This window comes from Pelodiscus sinensis, chromosome 5 (genome assembly GCF_049634645.1).
Source record: "Pelodiscus sinensis isolate JC-2024 chromosome 5, ASM4963464v1, whole genome shotgun sequence".
Classification (NCBI taxonomy): domain Eukaryota; kingdom Metazoa; phylum Chordata; order Testudines; family Trionychidae; genus Pelodiscus; species Pelodiscus sinensis.
Window position 1 is genome coordinate 86,749,287 of NC_134715.1, and position 18,283 is coordinate 86,767,569.

The window sequence follows — 18,283 nt, forward strand, 5'->3', positions numbered from 1 at the left end:
AATCTCAACTACCCACCCGGAGAAATAAAAAAGCAAATTGAAAGAGCCAGACGAATACGTAGAAACCATCTACTTCAAGACAGACCCAAGAAAACCAACAATAGAACACCACTTGTCATCACCTACAACCCCCAACTTAAACCTGTCCAACACGTTATCAATAAACTACAGCCTATACTGGAACAGGATACCATACTCCAAGAGGCTCTGGGAGACAGACCTATAGTCTCCTATAGACAACCACCTAACCTCAAGATGATTCTTACCAACAACCACAGGACATACCATACTAATACCAACCCTGGTACCTTCCCTTGCAACAAACCCCGTTGCCAGCTTTGTCCACATATTCATTCTGCTGATACCATTATTGGACCTAACCAAGTGAGTTATAAGATCAAGAACACATATTCCTGCGCATCCAGAAATATAATTTATGCTATCATGTGCCGAAAGTGTCCGTCTGCTATGTACATTGGACAAACGTCTCAGACACTTCGCCAAAGGAGTACTGCAAGTACCCTTACTGAGTACTGCAAGTGGCACCTAGACCACTGCAACAGTTAAGATCAAGAGACCGCTACAGCATGGGCTGGGAGCCAGCTGGCTTTTAGCTCAGAGGGTAGAAGCTCCTATAGTCAGCTCCCGAGGACCAAATCCGCCTTGATGGTGGTTACGATTACACAAGTCAAACTCAGCAAGGTGCAGTATTCTGCAGAATTTAGACCCAGCTGGGTGTTTTGGGAGCATGTAGAATTTGTGCATCAGCCCCATTCAGATTCAAGTCCTAACTCAGGCAGATGACTGAATGGTATGTCTCTCTCAGACACTTTAGCTTAGCAACACTTGTATAACTTGAATGTCAAGAGGACAATAAAGAGGGTCATCTGGGAACAGAGCACAGAGACAGGAAGATTTGTGTCAGTCCTCTCCTGCCAGATGAGATTCAAATTTAAGGAAAGAAGCCAGCACAGAATTTCAAGTGAATTTACGTATCAGACTCATTGGGGCTGAAAGTTTGAAATGGATGGTGTCAAACTCATCTGCTGTGTGTCATAGGAGGAAGACTAGTTGAGTGTCACACTCACCAGGAGTAGATTGCTGGGGAAGACGTCTGTACATCATACTCTCCCCCCCCCCCCCCATGGGTATGGTGACCATATAGCCCCCAAAATCCGGGATGGTCATGGATTTTAGTTTCCTGTCAGGGTGCCCAAAATGGGCAAGGAGGAGAAAATGGGAGCTGTGGCTCAACTGCACTTTGTATGAATTCGCTCTCTCGGGGCCTATCTGAGCAACTCACAAACATTAATGCTGAGTTTAGTCTTCCAACAGGCCTGAGAGAGAGAAGAGGAAGTGGACACCCTAAGTGGAGCACCCAGAGGGGCACTACTCCATAAAATATCATTATCTTCAAGCTACTCCTGAGGCACAAAAAGGGAAAGTGACCGAGTATCTGTGGCAGAACAAGGAACTTGACCCCGATTTGCTGACTCCCAACCCACAAGCTTCTTTCTGGGAACAACGGGGGGGGACCCTGCATTTGGGGTGCCAGAATACGTGACGTATCAGATTCAGCCCCAGAGGGGGGCCCGCTCTGGGAGTGCCGGGAGGAGCCAGAAGCAGAACGAACTCCCGCCCCCATTGTCCAGCCCGCACGTGGGCAGCGCGGGTGCCCAGCCCGCCGAGCCCAGCTTAGGCAGCGGCGACAGGCGGCCGTCGCGGCGCTACTCTCCCTCGGGCGCCTGGGCGGGACAACAGCTGCAGGAGGGGAAAATGGCGGCGGCCGCAGCAGCAGCAGCAGCCTCCGAGCAGGTCTGTGGCCGAGATGCGGCGGGCAGCCCCTCCCAAGGCCGCCCCACCGCCAAGGGCCGAACACCCCAGCGGAGCTCAGCCCCAGGGAAAGCGGCCGCGGACTAATCCCTTCCAGGCGGCTGTGCCGGCACCGCCCCTGGGACCGACCAGCCGGGGCTCCCCGGAGACCCGAGGTGTCAGGCCAGCCCAGGGAGCCTGCTCGGGCCCAGTCCGGAGCCTCCGCCCGCGGGCTGAGAGCGCCTGGCAGCCGGACGCAGCCCTGCGGGAGGCGAAGAGCCAGCGCGGAGTGGCCGCCTGAAAGCCGTGCTGGCGGCGGTGAGGGGTGAAGCCCAGCTGCTCGGTGCTCACCCCTCTGCCGGGTTGTAGTAGCCAGCGCTGGCGCAGCGAAAACCCGTCCGTGTTGCAGCGCGTGGGCTTGGATTAATGGGTGGGGGTCGGAAAGGGGGGGGGGGTTAGGGAGTGGTTCGTTGCTGATTGATTTTGTTACTCACATAATAAAATCAAAATTCGTGAGTTGAGTTTCACTGCAAGCAAATCTTTCCACAGTTATCTTTTCCTTTAAAGGTGGCCTGAAAAGGGTTCTGAGTTGTCAGGGTGGATGAGGTAAAATCTTTTTTTGGACCATCTTTCGTTCATAGCAGGGCCAAGTTTGCCTTTCTGCCTTAACAGCGATCTGCTTTTCTTTAGGTGACCTGAAGAACCACCTTGTCTCTCCCCTATTTTGGGAGCCATAGGGCTAGAGCCATAGGGCTGTCTTGGGAGCCTGGGGGCTGAGAGAGCCTGACAACTGTACAATTGCCATAGGTGTTTTGGTAAAACTCCATACTTCTAAAATCTTGTGACTTCCTGAGAATCTTAGTTTTTTTTCTTTTGAAATGAAAATTAACTTAATAATTAACTTTTTTAAATGTCATGATTTTGCAGGACATGACTTGATTTTTTTAATGCTTTCAGTTAGTAACAATGATATTTTAAAATCATGTTTGTCATTTTTGCTGCTTTAGTATAGGGATGTTAAGTAGCGATTAATTTGCTTAAGTGAATAGTTGGTAAGCACTTGTGCATTCCGCCTTTGAAATATACAAGAGCCCCAGTGGAGGCTCCTAAGTATTTCAAAGTTGGAATGCCACGTGGAGCCCAGGGCCTGCGGGAAGTCCCACTGACTCCTAGGGTTGCCAGATACTTTCACAAAAAATCCCAAATATGGCAGGGAAGAAAACTGGTTGAGAAAAAACAAACAAATGGGACCAAATTTGTTGAGCAAAGGAAAAAAAAGTCATTGCCCCTTTAAATCCCCATGCCTCCCACCAGACACAGCAGGGGAAGAATGGCCCCACAGGCCTTCCATCCGAGAAAAACAGAAAATACCAGACATTTTACATGTCCGGTTAAAAAAACAGAAAATACTGGACAGGGGCCACAAATACCAGACTGTCCGGGTGAAAACCAGATACTTGGCAATCCTACTGACTCCGGCCTCCATGCGGGCACTTCCCTCCCAGGTGGCTATGCTGGTACCATCCCTGGGACCAACCAGCCGGGGCAGCTTGGGGACCCGAGGTGTCAGGCCAGCCCGGGGAGCCAGCCTGGAGCCGCCTTTTCCGCCTGGGGGCTGAGAGAGCCTGACAGCTGGTCGCACCCTGGTGGGAACCTGGCGAGAGGAAGGGTAGCCCAGCAGGAGCTCTTGAGCATTTCAAAGCAGAAGCACCACTTTGAGCCTGAGTCAGTGGTGAACTCAGAGTCCCCACACTGGCCCCAGACTTCTTCTTTGACATGCACAAGAGCTTCCGTTGGGGACCCTTGAACATTTCAAAGCTGGCACACAGCCTGGAACCCAGGGTCAGCTGTGGAGCTTGGACCCCCACTGCAGACCAAGGCTGCTTTTTGGCAGCCTCCCCTGCCACCTCTTTTAAGCTGCCTCCCTCCCCACCAGCTCCCCCTCTCCTCTCCCCCCCCCCCCCCCGATGCTTCTGTAGGAGGCTGGGGTATGGGGCGCGGAGACAGATCCGTGGAGTAATCCCCTGCATGTATTGGCTCCAGCGGGGGGGGGGGGGGGGAAGGGGACTCTACCTGAGCTGGGAACCAGCTGTTCCAGTTCACGCTGGGTCCCTCTTGCTGCACTTTAACCTTTTAAAAGGCAGAGTTGCAGTGGGGTTAGCTCCCAGGGCTGGAGCTAACCCCACTGTGGCTCCCTTGCTTATTGACTAAATTTAACATCCTTACTCTGGAAAGCTCCAGTGCACTAAATTTATTTGTTAGTGTTTAAAGTGGCACCAGACTCCTTGATGTTTTTTCATTGAAAAGTATTCTTAGGGATAGAAAGTGGAAGGGTTTTAGGACTCCCATACTTAGACCTAATGCTCTAATACCCTTATAAATTGGTTAAGTCTTTTAAAGTGCCATTGGACTCCTGGTTTTGCCTGAAACAGACTAACATGGCTACCTCTCTGAAACCTTTCTATGAAAGTATCTGCTACTTGTTAATTTGCCCTCAGTAATATCAATGAAAGGGTTACTGTCACATTGAGATCCAATAAGTTAAAAACATTGTCAAACTATAGTTACTATATGTGCCCAAGAGTCTCCTTGCCAATTTGTGGTTTTACAGTATTTTTTCTCTTTCCTATTCCTGAAGCAAAAGATCCTCAGAAATGAGAAAATTAACTATGCACAAAATGCTGTCAAATGCACACAATAAAAAATTTGAAAGATGTTTTGTCTATTCTTTCAGTTGGAGTAATTTTAGTTGTTATCTGTACATAGTGAACAAATTTTGAAGTAGTATTTTTTTTAAATCAGCGTCCCTTTAAAATGTAAATATAGAGAGACAATTTAAATAGAGAAACAATGTTATGGCTTTTACCATTACATAAATAAAACCACTGTGAGACTCATACATTAGTTCATAGGAGACTAAAAATAAATGTTTGCGAGATTACGAATAATCCAGTTATACAGAGAATATCTTGTATCAATTCCAAAATAGAAATATGCAATTAAATTCTTTACAACTGAAATGTAATTAGTTACTACACAGAGTCACTGATTTATAAATACTTTAAAACAATTATAAATAATTCCTCTATTTTTAATAAAGTACCTCCTTATTAGTGTTTCTTAAAAACAGACAAACTACACATTGGAATAGCAGACAAATATTCCACTGGTTCAAACTCTTACTTTTGTTATAATCAAAATTTACCTGCAAAATAATCATTTGCTTTGTGTTATGCTGTAGCAAAGTTCTAATGGCCCTGTGAAAAAGTCTATGCGTGAGAAGGCTGTGGAACGGAGAAACGTTAATAAAGAACACAACAGTAACTTTAAGGCTGGATACATTCCAATTGATGAAGACCGTCTCCATAAAACAGGCTTACGGGGGAGGAAAGGCAACTTGGCCATTTGTGTGATTGTTCTCCTTTTTATTTTGGCTGTCATCAATTTGATTGTGAGTATAATACTTAGGCTAGAAGAGACATTTGGCCACGCTTGTTTTAATTTTGAGTATTAAATATAAACCTTCTTTAGCATAGGTCAGAATATTCTAGAAAGCAAATCTTAAAGTGTATTAAGGGTGATGATTTTTTCCCCTGCCTTTCCTGCTTATTTGTAGCATCAACAAATGATTTCAAAGTGTTTTGTTGTTGGTTTTTTAGTAGCAAGAAGTCTCTATTTTTTTGTCTTTTTCTTAGTATGACTAAATAGAGCAATGATTTTTTTTCTCCATTTGCTGTATTTCTTTCCAGAGTTGTCTGTTATTAAAATGGCATCAAAACATTCCAAGGTGTGTTACGGAGACTAAAAAGATAATGTTCCTGCCATAAAGAGCTTAAACTCTAAATCTTATTTTTACATATTCTCATCTAAGAGACCACCTGTATCACTTATACAACAGAGCCTATGCCTCTATTATTAATCAGGAACAGGAATTCTTTGGTTATTCCCCAGTCAGAGCTGTACATGAGAAACAATGCAAAATATCACCAGTGCAACATTTCAATACAGTTATTCTTATTGTATCTAATGAAGTGATTTCAAGCCATCAGGATCACAGGAAAGCTATATAGTCACAACTGAACTGTCCATTAGTTTTCAGAAATCATCCTGTACAATCTGCACTCTGATTTGCTACTGTAAGTCATTATTTTAATTAGGGATATTAGCGGCTAGCTGGCTAACTGTTTAACCAATAAGTGTTGCTTATCAGTTAACAGTCCCAGTTAACTGCAGCAACCCTCTGCTTCCTGGGCATGCTCTGCGTTTTAAACTCAGACTGGCAGAATGGCTCAATCCCAGCCCATTGGTCTGAGTTTTAAACAAAGAGCATTCAGGGGAGCTGCCCGCCACCCCTCCCTGGAGCCTCTGATAGAGCGTGGGATGGCAGGCGGGAGCTGGTCCATGTGGGGAGCTGGGGTTTGCCGCTCTGCGCTGTTGCCTCTGATACAGTGTGGGGCAGCAGCAGCCCCTGTGGAATGCAGGAGCAGCCTCTGTCCATGGGGAGCTCGGGTTCCCCACAGGCAGAGACTGCTGCCATCCTGTGCTGCTGCCTTCGATATAGAGGCAGTAGGGCAAGGTTGCAGGAGGCTCCCTAGGAGCAGCGCTGGGAGCGCACTGGCTGCTGGCCCTGCCCCTGAGGGAAGAGCATTTTAGTAACCATGTAACCACTAAAAATTGCTGTGGCTACACGATTACTAAAATAAACAATTTTAATACCCACCTTTGCTTCTTATTTCCTTCAAATAATAAATTATTTCTCGTAGTTAGGCATTTCAGTATACCAGGGGTGGGCAATAAATTTTAATCGGGTGCCACTCCAAGATTTTGGCAAGTGGTTAAGGGCTGCATTTCTACTGAGGGGGTTTAGGGTCTGGGACAGAGGGTGCAGAAGGGAGCTTGGGCTAGGCAACTGGGGTGCAGGAGGGGGTGTGGAGTTTGGGTGAAGTTGAGAGCTGTGATCTGGGACAGGAGAACGGGATGCAGGGTCAAGGAGGGGGTATGGGTTCTGGCCTAAGAGAGGGTCTCTAGGCGGGGGTGCAGAGTCTGGGAAGGAGTTGTGACCTGGGTGAAGGGGGTGCAGAAGGTTTGGATAATAACTTGGGGCAGGGGAATGGGGTGCAGGATCAGGGAGGGGATATGGGTACCAGAGAGGATTCTGGCCTGGAGGAAGGGTGTAGGAGAGGGCACAGAGTCTGGGAAGTAGTTGTAACCTGGGGGAAAGGGATACAGAGACTTTGGGTGGTAGCTTGGGGCAGGTAGTTGGAGGGAAGGAGAAAGCCAGAGTGTGCCAGAGACAGGCTCTGGCTGGGGAGTGCTTACCTAGGCAGCTCCCAGTCAGCAGCCCTGTAGGAACCTGAAGGCTGCAGTCACAAGCTGCTCCACATGGATCTGCTCCTATCAGGGTGAAGGAGCGGGAGGGAGAGAGGAGGCTTTGTTGGCTGTCCCTGCTGCCAGCAAAATCTCTCAGCCACTATTGGTCAGAAACTGGCCAGTGGGAGCTGAGAGATTCTGCTGAGGGGCAGGACAGAGCACAAAGCCTCCCTCCTTGCTCCCAGAATAGAGCAGCCACATTTAAAGCGGCTGTCGCTGCGCTGTGCTTAAGGATCTTAGTGAGGTAGCTGCAGGCCGAATCCAGTGGCTTGGTAGGCTGGATATAGCCCACTGGCAGCCTCTTGCCCATCCCTGCAGTATACCTCAGTACTGAAGGGTCCTTTCTATTAATTCAAGATTGACCATGTTCTGGGTTAACAAACACCTTTCCCCTTGAGTTTATTTAGCTTAGGGTACAGCCATTACCTCAAACAGGAAGATGGCTCAAATTATCAAGCACATTACTTAATTTCAAAAATTTAATGTTTGGGGAGAATATAGGTTTTTATAAAAATTTTCAAACTATTTTAGAGCATATTTCAGGTGGATTTAAAAATAACTGTATATTGTGACTAATTGCATGTTAATGTTTTCAGCAGAAAGACAGCATAACCATAGTACAGATGGAACCTCCCTGGTTCAGGACCTGAAGGGTCCCAAATGATGGAGTTTTCCATACTAGGGAAGATTCTCCCTGTTCCTCGGTACAGGACTGCTGCTCTGAGCCCTGGTGGGTCTGCGCTTCCCACCCAGGGCCCGGGCTACGCTCCCCAGTGCACTGACTCCAGCTAGAGCTGCACTCTTGTCACTGGTGCAGACTGCACATCTGGGTTCCAGTCCCAGCTGTGTTCTCGGGCACCAGCCCTGCTGCCTCTGGCCCAGGTGGGGCTATGCCAGCCTGGCTGGGACTGTGCTGCCAGCCCCTGTTGATCCGCTGCCTCTGGCCAGGTGGGGTTGCGTTCCCTGACACGAGCCCTGCTCTCCACACCACGCCGGCCCAGCTACCACTAGAGCTGCACCCCCTACCACCAACCCAGCTTCTAAACCTGGCCATCCGGGGCTCTGTAGTCCATGGATCATGGATGTTGCCAGAGCAGAGTGTCCTGGATTATAGAGGTACAATCTGTAAAGCAAAGGAAAATATTTCTTACCTATTTCCTTTCACACCCATTGTTAAAATCTCTAGCACTTAAATAATTTGTATGCTTGTAGTTATTTTAAAATGTAATGACTAAAACTAGTCCTTATTATAAAAAAGTATTTTGACCACTCTTTTTCCTGCATCTGTGGTATTACCATAAATATGAAACAATGTTTGTATTACTGTTTTAGATCACACTTGTCATCTGGGCTGTAATTCGAATTGGACCAAATGGTTGTGACAGCATGGAATTTCATGACAGCGGCTTACTACGTTTTAAACAAGTATCTGACATGGGAATTATACATCCATTATATAAAAGCACAGTAGGAGGCAGGCGTAATGAAGATTTAGTTATAACGGGAAATAACCAACCTGTAAGTTACAGAAGTGGAACACGTGCTTAACAATATGGAGGAAATGCAAATTTTTTATTTATTGTAACTGTAGTAGAAATATTTGTCATGTTTTAAAATAATTTTAATGATTTGGTTTTTGCAGATTGTATTTCAACAAGGAACAACAAAACTCAGTGTTGAAAAAGACAAAACTTCAATTACCAGTGATATTGGGATGGAATTTGTTGACCCAAGGACACAAAATACTTTGTTCAGCACAGACTATGAGACTCATGAGTTTCATTTGCCAAATGGAGTGAAAACTTTGAATGTACAGAAGGCATCTACAGAGAGGGTATACACTATTTTAATAGATCAATTTTCTTTTATATAGAGGCTAACTATGGAATTGTCTTTTGTTGCAAAGTAGGAATGCAGTGTGTTTTATCATGAAATAACTGTTGCAAAATGTAAACAGTAAAATTCTATAGAAAAGTTATAAAATGTTCTTCAATCTATATGCTGTTACAAGTAAGAGAATCAGTTAGGACTGTTAGTTACAGCCTTTTAATTTATCTCAACATACCAAGACCAGAATAACCACATTTATTTTTGTTTGCCATTGGAATTTTCCTGTTTGTTCATTCACCAGGATTGATCTTTTTACAGCTAACAGGTCCCAACATAGCTTGTTATATAATTAATATTGCAGTGGCTGTGGAGAAATTCAGATTTTTTTTTAAAAGCTCAGTTCTTTAAAAGAAAATACAGTAAGTATGCACACATACAACCTGTGCCTGTTGCTTTATTTTTCTTGACAATAGATTTGTTATAACTAGATGTTCAGAAGTCAGATGACACTTTCCAGCATATTATAAGAATTTTTAATTTTCAGTTAAACTGATAAGTGAACAACATTGTCATTGTAGGGTTCCATGTTTGTCAGTTTGACTTCGAGATCAAATAAGCCCCATTTACTAATAAAAAATATGAATTTTTCCTATTGCCAGCTATACAAATTCAGCATAGGATCTGAAAGTCAGGTTCTGAGATTTCTTTCTTGTACATAACCATCTGTAAAAGGTTCTGCAGGCTGCATTAAGATTAGTCACAGCTGTACAACCCCATTGCCTCAAGAAGGTTTACATGGGTAACTGGATGTGTACTTAAATTTAATGTACAATTCTGTTGATAATATGCAAGAAGGAATATAAACCAGCTCATTCTCTCAGTGATATTTAATCTGCAGAACAGGAATAAAAATTAAACTTTTTTTTTTACATAAAGTAAACAGATATGACTCTGAATACAAAAAGGAACAGATCTGATGGGTAAAGAACCACCATTTTTAATATACAGGCAGTCCCCGGGTTACGTACAAGATAGGGACTGTAGGTTTGTTCTTAAGTTGAATCTGTATGTAAGTCGGAACTGGCGTCCAGATTCAGCCACTGCTGAAACTGATCAGTTTCAACAGCGGCTGAATCTGGACGCCAGTTCTGACTTACATACAGATTCAACTTAAGAACCCCAGGCATCCCCAAGTCAGCTGCTGCTGAAACTGATCAGCGGCTGATTCCAGGAAGCTCGGGGTAGGGGCTTCCTGTAGTCAGCCACTGGTCAGTTTCAGCAGCGGCCGACTTGGGGACGCCTGGGGCAGAGCAGCTGGGGTGCTGCTGGGTTGGTCCAGTAGCGCCGCCGCTCCTCGGCGCTACTGGACCAATCCAGCAGCACCCAAGCTGCTCTGCCCCAGGCGTCCTGATTCAGCCGCTGCTGAAACTGACCAGCAGTGGCTGAATCAGGACGCCTGGGGCAGAGCAGCTGGGGTGCTGCCGGGTTGGTCCAGTAGCGCCCAGAGCGGCGCTACGGGACCAACCTGCAGCGCCCCAGCTGCTGTACCACAGGCGTCCGGAGCAAAGCCGCGGACCACGGGGGCAGCGGGACAGCCCAAACGTGCCGTGGCTGTACTGCTGCCCTCGGGCTCCGCGGCTTTGCTCTGCTTTGCTCCCCCTCTCCCTGGTCTGCAGACCAGGGGGGCGGGGAGCAAAGCCGCGTCTGGGCTGCCCGCGTGCTCCGCGGCTTTGCTCTGCTTTGCTCCCTGTCTGCAGACCAGGGAGACGGGGAGCAAAGCAGAGCAAAGCCGCGGAGCACGCGGGCAGCGGACAGCCCAGATGCGTCTGGGCTGTCCGCTGCCCGCGTGCTCCGCGGCTTTGCTCCCCGTCCCCCTGGTCTGCAGACCAGGGAGACGGGGAGCAAAGCAGATCAAAGCCAAGGAGCACGCGGGCAGCGTACAGCCCAGACGCGTCTGGGCTGTCCGCTGCCCGCGTGCTCCGCCACTTTGCTTCCTCTCCCTGGTCTGCTGGAGACCAGGGAGACGGGCCCCATTCATAACTGTGGATCTGACGTAAGTCGGATCCGCGTAACTCGGGGACTGCCTGTAGTCACTTTTCAAAATAAGACTTATAAAGTAGGTTAAATTTGGCACCTAAACTACTTATGTGTTCCTCTAATTCTCTAGCATTAATTGTTGAAATTCCTATTGTACTTACACTTGCATATCACTTGGCTAGGTTTAAGTCAGGTGACAGCCTAGGAAGTTAAACTTTTTACTGTGACAGAAATTTTCTAGGATAAATAATCTTTGCTTCTATATATGACTGATTTGTTCAGAGCAATAAAAAACTGTGGATGCTTTAAAGACGTTGGGAGAGGGGTATGCAATATGCATTAAATGTGTTAATTTGAATATAACCATGTTCCTCATTTTAGTAATGTGAAATTAATTTAACAAATCTACTTAAAGATAAGTAAAATGGAACTTTTTAAAACTAGATCCACCATTATTTGATTCTTGCATATTTTTTCCTGTTTAAGATTACCAGCAATGCCACCAGTGACCTAAATATAAAGGTTGATGGCCGTGCCATTGTTCGTGGAAATGAGGGAGTTTTTATCATGGGCAAGACCATTGAGTTTCGTATGGGTGGTGATATGGTGCTAAAGGCAGTAAGTATTTTAAACTGAGAAAATGATTTCTAATAGATCCATGTTAAAACAAGAAAAAAAATCGGCTTAATTTTTTTGATGTATTCAAATCTGTAAATTGACATAAAAATATAGTTTAGTAGCATTCAATTTAATTTTATTAATTTCTAGTACTATAAAAACACGTTACAATTTTTCATCTTTTAAATTGGTGACTCAAAAACTTTGAGTAATTATTTCATACACTGCTCTTTTATATGTTAATGATGTGGTCAGTGTGAGGTGGAGAAGAGGTTAAGGAAAAAATAGAAGATTTTAGAAAATTGATGATTAAAGTCTAATTTATGTGGTTTATAAGTCAGTTTGGCAAGCTCGTTGTATTGTGCATCACAAATATAATTATCACAAAATTAGTAGCCTGATCATATTGGCCTATGAGTAGAGTAGCAAGATATGTTGAGGGTCAGAACTGAGATGTGTGAGCACTACATTCAATAGTGATTTTTTTTAAATAAAATTGTTATGCAAGGACTTAAGATGGAAACAAAATAACCTCTCTGTTATCTTTAGAATAACTTTGAAAATAAGCTATTAAGTTTACATTCTTTTAGAAAGAAATACCTTCTTCTAGGTGATAATTATATAATTATTATTTTATTAGGAAAACAGCATTATCTTAAATGGAACTGTAATGCTCAGCACATCTCGACTGCCAAACTCTTATGGGGAAAAGTTTAATAATGTTGACTGGCTGCGCTACAAGCTCTGTATGTGTGCAGATGGAACTCTATTCCGAGTTGAAGTGAAGACCCGCAACATGGGTTGTCAAACCTCAGTCAACCCTTGTGGAACCACACACTAAACACAAAGCACTGGAACAAGAGGAGTCATGAAGAAAGTTCATTTACATTTTTACGTGTGTGTATAAAACAATTGCATGCCATTTATTTCTGTTTTTACGACAGTTTATTATGTTTTATTACATAACATTTTTAGCACGTTTTTATGTTTGTTACATAATTTCAGTATTTACAATAGAGTATCATAATAATGGATCTGATTTAGCAAGATACTTAAGCATATACTTCATCCTTGTTCACGTACTTTACTAAATTGAAGTTTCTGGAAATCTGGGTGAGATACAGAATTGTGAGGATGCACGTTGTTCCACAGAGCCCTTTTGGTGTTGTGCAGATTATCCGTTAAGAAGCACACTGTGGGATAACTTTAGTAAGAAGAAATCCCTGGCAGCATGGCTTCATTGGAAATATGCTCTGGGGGGATACTAGGAACTCAACCACAAAGGAACAATTGGGAAGGATCTTTCCAGTTCTTTAGAGATAAATTCTATAAGAAGGAGCCAAAGAATAATGTGGCTTCTTTTATATAGATGTATTTTATGATTATTTTCAGCCCACTCTCAACCAGACCTTCATTTTAAGCACTAGTAATTATTTAGTGTGACGTCAAGGTCAGTCATCCAAATAACTGCTTTGTAGTGACAATCTGTGCCTGACATCTAAAGTAGTCTTTTCTCCATCTCCAAATAACCATATTTACACATTGAAAGCTAGCCCTGTTTTTGCATCCAAAACTGTAAATGCAGTGAAATCTTTAGTCAAGTAGATTCAGTTTTTATTTGCAGTTGATGCATATTAACTGTTGAAATTTTAAGATGAACTCTTGACGATTTCTTTTGATTATTTTAATTTAACTAGAAACAAAGATATGCTAACATATTTGATCCTTAAGAAGACTTTGAGAAAAATCTGTGCCCAACATTTTAGGCAGAACGGGCAATCGGTTATTGTATATGCTCTGATATTTAAAAGCTTGTATTCTGCTTTGAAAAGCCTCTTTTTTGAGCAGAGCAGAGCAGCATGTATTCAAATAAATGATCATGTAGTAGTAAATATAGAGTTAATACAGAAAGCTGAACTACTACACTAGTCACGTAGGGCATGTCTACACTTCATGGAAGATTGATGCTGCCACTCGATCTTTCTGGTTCGATTTAGCAGGTCTAGTGATGGCCCTCTAGATTGAATTCAGAGGGTGTTCCCTTCAATGCCAGCACTTCTGCTCCTCAGGAGGAATAAGGAAAGTTGATGGGAGCATTTGCTACTGTCAGCTTCCCAGTGTGTGGATGGCACAGAAACGTGATGTAAGGTATGTCGACTCCAGCTATGTAATTTACATAGCTGGAATTGCGTAACTTACTTCAACCTTCTCATGTAGTCGGGGTGGCCCATGGCTATAGACCAACTTGGCCAGCACCCGATGATGACATCATGGGGCGCCCGATAATGACGTCACCACATTGAGGCTGTGCAGGCGGGGGCGCTGATTCCGTGTTCTGCCTGAGGCATCAGCTGCCGCAGCCAGTCTCAGGCCGCTCCTGCATGTAGTGTTAACCAGGCTATAGAAACAAAAGTTGCAACAAAACACTTTTAATAGATATCAAAAGGATAATAGTCTTCCTTGCTTCAGAACATACCTGTGATTTGACTCAGTAAAGAGGGTGGATAGCTAGCTGCTGCCCAGCTGTGAAGATATGATTATTTTTCTTTAGGAAACTAAGTTGCTTCTTTGTAAGGATGTGCCATATTTTATTCAACCAGATGCTTAGAGAAGAAATTGATAGGAGGCAATAGAAAACCATTAAGTATCTATTTAAAAAATTGTGAATGGAATCAACTCTTCTACTTGGAATAGCTGTATCAATAGAAGGCCAATGAACTGATATAGATGTATGGGAAAATCCCATGTCATACTAGCTTGCATATTGACCATTTCTCTAAATATGTATATGATATGCAGTTCTACCATATGTGAACAGAAGAGCCTACAGCAGAATTCCTTTTCATTTCCAATTGCTTCAGCTATGCATTTATCTTTGAAGTACTTAGTTGGCAATACTGAAATCTGGTTTATCAGAATTTTCTTTAACTCCCAGCATTATATCTAAGCACAGCCTAGTTATGCTCTGTTTAAATTATATAAGGTATTTATAAAATATTTTATTTATGCTGCTGTAATGTGTTTCCATGCTATTTTTATATTAGGTTTCCTCTACTATAATAGGGGAACCCAATTTTATTTTGTGTGCCTTAAGAAATATTCTATTGTATTCTATAGATGAGGATTCAGAACACTTATATAACACTATTGTAAGCCATAGTGTTTGAGACCATTACTTTTCTAAATTAAAAAAGTGCAGCTATTTACAAGGACTAGAAATGCACACTTGTTACTAAGTAACCTGGTGTTTAAATTCTGAATTGAGCAAATGATCTAAATATGATAGTAATTTAGGTCCCAATTCTGCATGGTATGGACACATCTGTCAAATTTTAACATCAGTAAGACTAACACATGCTTAAACTTATGCAGGTTCTTATGATGAATTGGAGTTTTAGGGTATGTCTACACAGCAAGGCTGTGTCTACATTGGCATGATTTTGCCTGTCTACACTGGCGGGGAGTTCTTGCACAAGAACACTGACGTTCGAATGTGTGAAATCAGTGCTTCTTGCGCAAGAACTATGATGTCCTGCTCAGGAATAAGCCCTCTTGCGCAACTGTTCTTGTGCAAGAGGCCAGTGTAGACAGGCAACAGGAATTTATTGTGCAAGAAAGCCTGATGGCTAAAATGGCCATCGGAGCTTTCTTGCGCAAGAGAGCGTCTACACTGGCACGGATACTTTTGCACAAAAGCACATCTCTTGTGCAAAAGCACATGCCAGTGTAGATGGTCTCTTGCGCAAATACTTTAACGCAAAAACTCTTGCGTTAAAAGTATTTGTACAAAATCTTGCCAATGTAGACATAGCGCAACATTATTTCGCATAACTAGCATTATTTTGAAATAATTTAGTCCGTGTCCACCCATGCGGCAGTTATTTCGACATATCAAAATACCGTGAAGCTGGAGGACTTATTACTCCAACTCCTGTAACCCTCATTTTATGAGGAATAAGGGAAGGAGGAAGAAGATTGCTCTATTTAGAAATAAGTGCCATGTAGACAGCACCAAAACTCAAAGTAAGCTATTTCAAAATAAGCTACGCAATTGACATAGCTCAATTTGTATAGCTTATTTTGAGTTAAGCCCTACTATGTAGATGCACTCTTAATGAAACCTTTGCACTTAGAGAATAATGGCAGCTTTTATTAAAACCCTCAGCTGTTTTTGGAGAGAATCGTGTATTCCACTGTAAAAATATAAATTTGCTAATTGTATGCCTGTTACACTTACTGCCTTTAGTTTGAAATAGTGTTTTCTAATAACCACTAGTGATCTTAATAATGGAGGCCATGCAAGTGATTTCCTGGGAATAGTTATCAACAGGCTGTACTACACAATACATTTCTAGTACTAGTAGATGTACCAATGTTACATATTAACGTCTCTACTGAACGTGGAACTTATATTTTCAGAAGTTCAAATCTTGTTTTATTTCCTGATGGTCCCCAAAGGTGCAATAGGCATGTCACAGAAAATCATTGTTGTCCCTGCCACAAAGAGCTTATGATGCCAGTGGGACTCTGCATGAATATACCTACATGGAGCTGGTTGCGGGATTGGAGGCTTAGTTTAGATATGATGCAATGACTAAACATGTCAGACAGGAGGGAAAGGATAGGATGAGGTTGAATGAGGGCAACAACAAGATGATTTTTACTCTAGGGCTGTGTCTACATTGGCAAGATTTTGCGCAAAAGCAGCCACTTTTGCACAAAATCTTGCCGCCTGTCTACACTGGCTGCAAGTATTTGCACAAGAACACTGATGTTCTACTGTATGAAATCAGTGCTTCTTGCGCAAATACTCTGATGCTCCCACTCAGGGATAAGTCCTCTTGCGCAAGTGTTTTTGCGCAAGAGGCCAGTGTAAATAGGTAATATCAATTTCTTGCGCAAGAAAGCCCGATGGCTAAAATGGCCATCGGAGCTTTCTCGTGCAAGAAAGCATCCACACTGGCACGGATGCTTTTGTGCAAAAGCAAATCTTTTGCACAAAGGCACATGCCAGTATAGACACTCTCTTGCCCAAATACTTTTAACGGAAAAAACTTTTCAGTTAAAAGTATTTGCGCTAAATCATGCCAGTGTAGACGCAGCCTAGTGGTTTAGTTAAAAAAAACAATAGTGAAAGTAATTCTCACCCACTTCAGATACGAAATAAATGTTAACATTTTGCAAATACACAGCACATTTCATTCTTGGAGCTTAAACTGCTTTACAGAAGTGTATGTTTATTATCTGTATTAATATTCTTTAAAGTATACATTTCCCTCAGCACACAAATTCCTTTGCTGTTTTAAGCATATAGAATTTTTGGGTTATTGCAACATGGCAAAAAAAACCAAAATGAAAAAGCTTTTAGTATTTTCACTATATATTGTTAATGGCAGGCGGATATACTGTGGGCTTCAGCCTCTCTGGTTCAAGACTCTCTGCTCCAGCAACAGGACCACAGATGTTGATGGACCAGAGCCCCCCAGCGGCTGTTGGTTGGGAGTCTGGCAGCCCTAGGGGCTAGCATCGGAGCCCAGCCAGCAGCTATTGGGGGCTGGCAATGGAGCAGAGCCATCCCAGCAGCCGCTGGGGGCCTGGAATGCAGCCCAGCAGTATAGTCTGGCCACCGCCAGAGGCTGGAAGTACAGCCCAGCCCAGCAAGCCTGGCAGCCACCAGCAACCAGGAGCTGGGAACATAGCCCAGCTGCCATGGGGACAAGAGCACAGCCCAGCTGGCAGCCACAGAGAGCCAGAAGCAGGACTAATGGCCAGAAAGTGAGCCAGCCTGAAGGCCAATGTCCAACAGGAGAGCCCTGACCTTCCCTGGTCCTGTAAACTCCCTTGTCCAGAGCCTATCAGGTCCCCAGGGAGGTCCAACATGTAGAAGTTTCATTTTAAAAAGTTTTCAGCAGCACTTTCTGTATAAAAATAGTTGTTAATCAAATGATATTACCTTGATTAAGAAGTAGAAAATCTTTATGGGCACATTGTGGCCTTTACATAGTTATTGGTAACTTTGGTTAGCTACATGCCTGACCATAGGATTGTATACAGTACCTGGATTCAGAGTTCCTCTCACTGAGGTATTTCATGCAAAGAGTGTTTGAATGAACTTGTCTCAAAAACCTGTAGTAGTGTTAAATTATGTTTTTAGATTTGTTTAAAATATCCATTTGTAATGGAAAGCTAGCAAAAATAATCCTTATCCATATAAGGGTCAATATGTATGCTGCATGCTAATTATTTTTAAATTTTCTTAATATATATGACTCTTCCATAAAGTTTATGCCAATTGAAAATATATTGGTGCCATACATCCCCTTTGTTGTGCAATTATTTGTGGTTTAACTGCTAACTGCATCCTTTTATGTTTTCTGGATGTTTTTGTTTAAGTAGAGGATTTCTTGTGTGCACTAGTATTTATTTAACAACTAGGTACAAGGAATATTGAAAGTACAAACTACATGCCTCTGTATAAAATAGTATTATGTACTTTCAAAATGTGGTGTTCTTGAGGAGAGTTATTCTCAGCATGTTTAACAATTATTGTTTCAATATGTAAAACAATGTTTTAGTCCTTGTTTTTGAAGTGAAATAAATATCTACTAAAAATCTA

At 43.2% G+C, this 18,283-nt stretch overlaps 2 protein-coding genes across 5 annotated transcripts in view; one reads left to right on the forward strand and one right to left on the reverse strand.

Annotated features, from left to right (window-relative positions):
• SPATA18 (spermatogenesis associated 18) overlaps positions 1-2,328 on the reverse strand; it is a 50,519-nt gene extending 48,191 nt beyond the window's left edge. Inside the window, exon 1 of one of the 3 annotated variants that reach the window (XM_075930440.1) lies at positions 2,307-2,328. The gene's annotated coding sequence lies outside the window, so the exon portion shown is untranslated. Of the gene's footprint in view, positions 1-2,163; positions 2,253-2,306 lie in introns of those variants that run through there. The other 2 variants (XM_075930439.1, XM_075930441.1) reach the window with 2 other exon arrangements.
• SGCB (sarcoglycan beta) lies at positions 1,618-18,283 on the forward strand. 2 transcript variants are annotated; one of them, XM_075930442.1, is made up of 6 exons: positions 1,618-1,815; positions 5,054-5,263; positions 8,515-8,700; positions 8,825-9,016; positions 11,536-11,667; positions 12,308-18,283. In XM_075930442.1, exons 1-6 carry the CDS (start codon positions 1,777-1,779, stop codon positions 12,506-12,508), a joined length of 960 nt encoding a protein of 319 aa, XP_075786557.1. In that variant the 5' UTR covers positions 1,618-1,776; the 3' UTR covers positions 12,509-18,283. The 2 variants fall into 2 exon arrangements, with proteins under 2 accessions (XP_075786557.1, XP_025035725.1); XM_025179940.2 differs by lacking the exon at positions 1,618-1,815 and adding an exon at positions 2,396-2,418.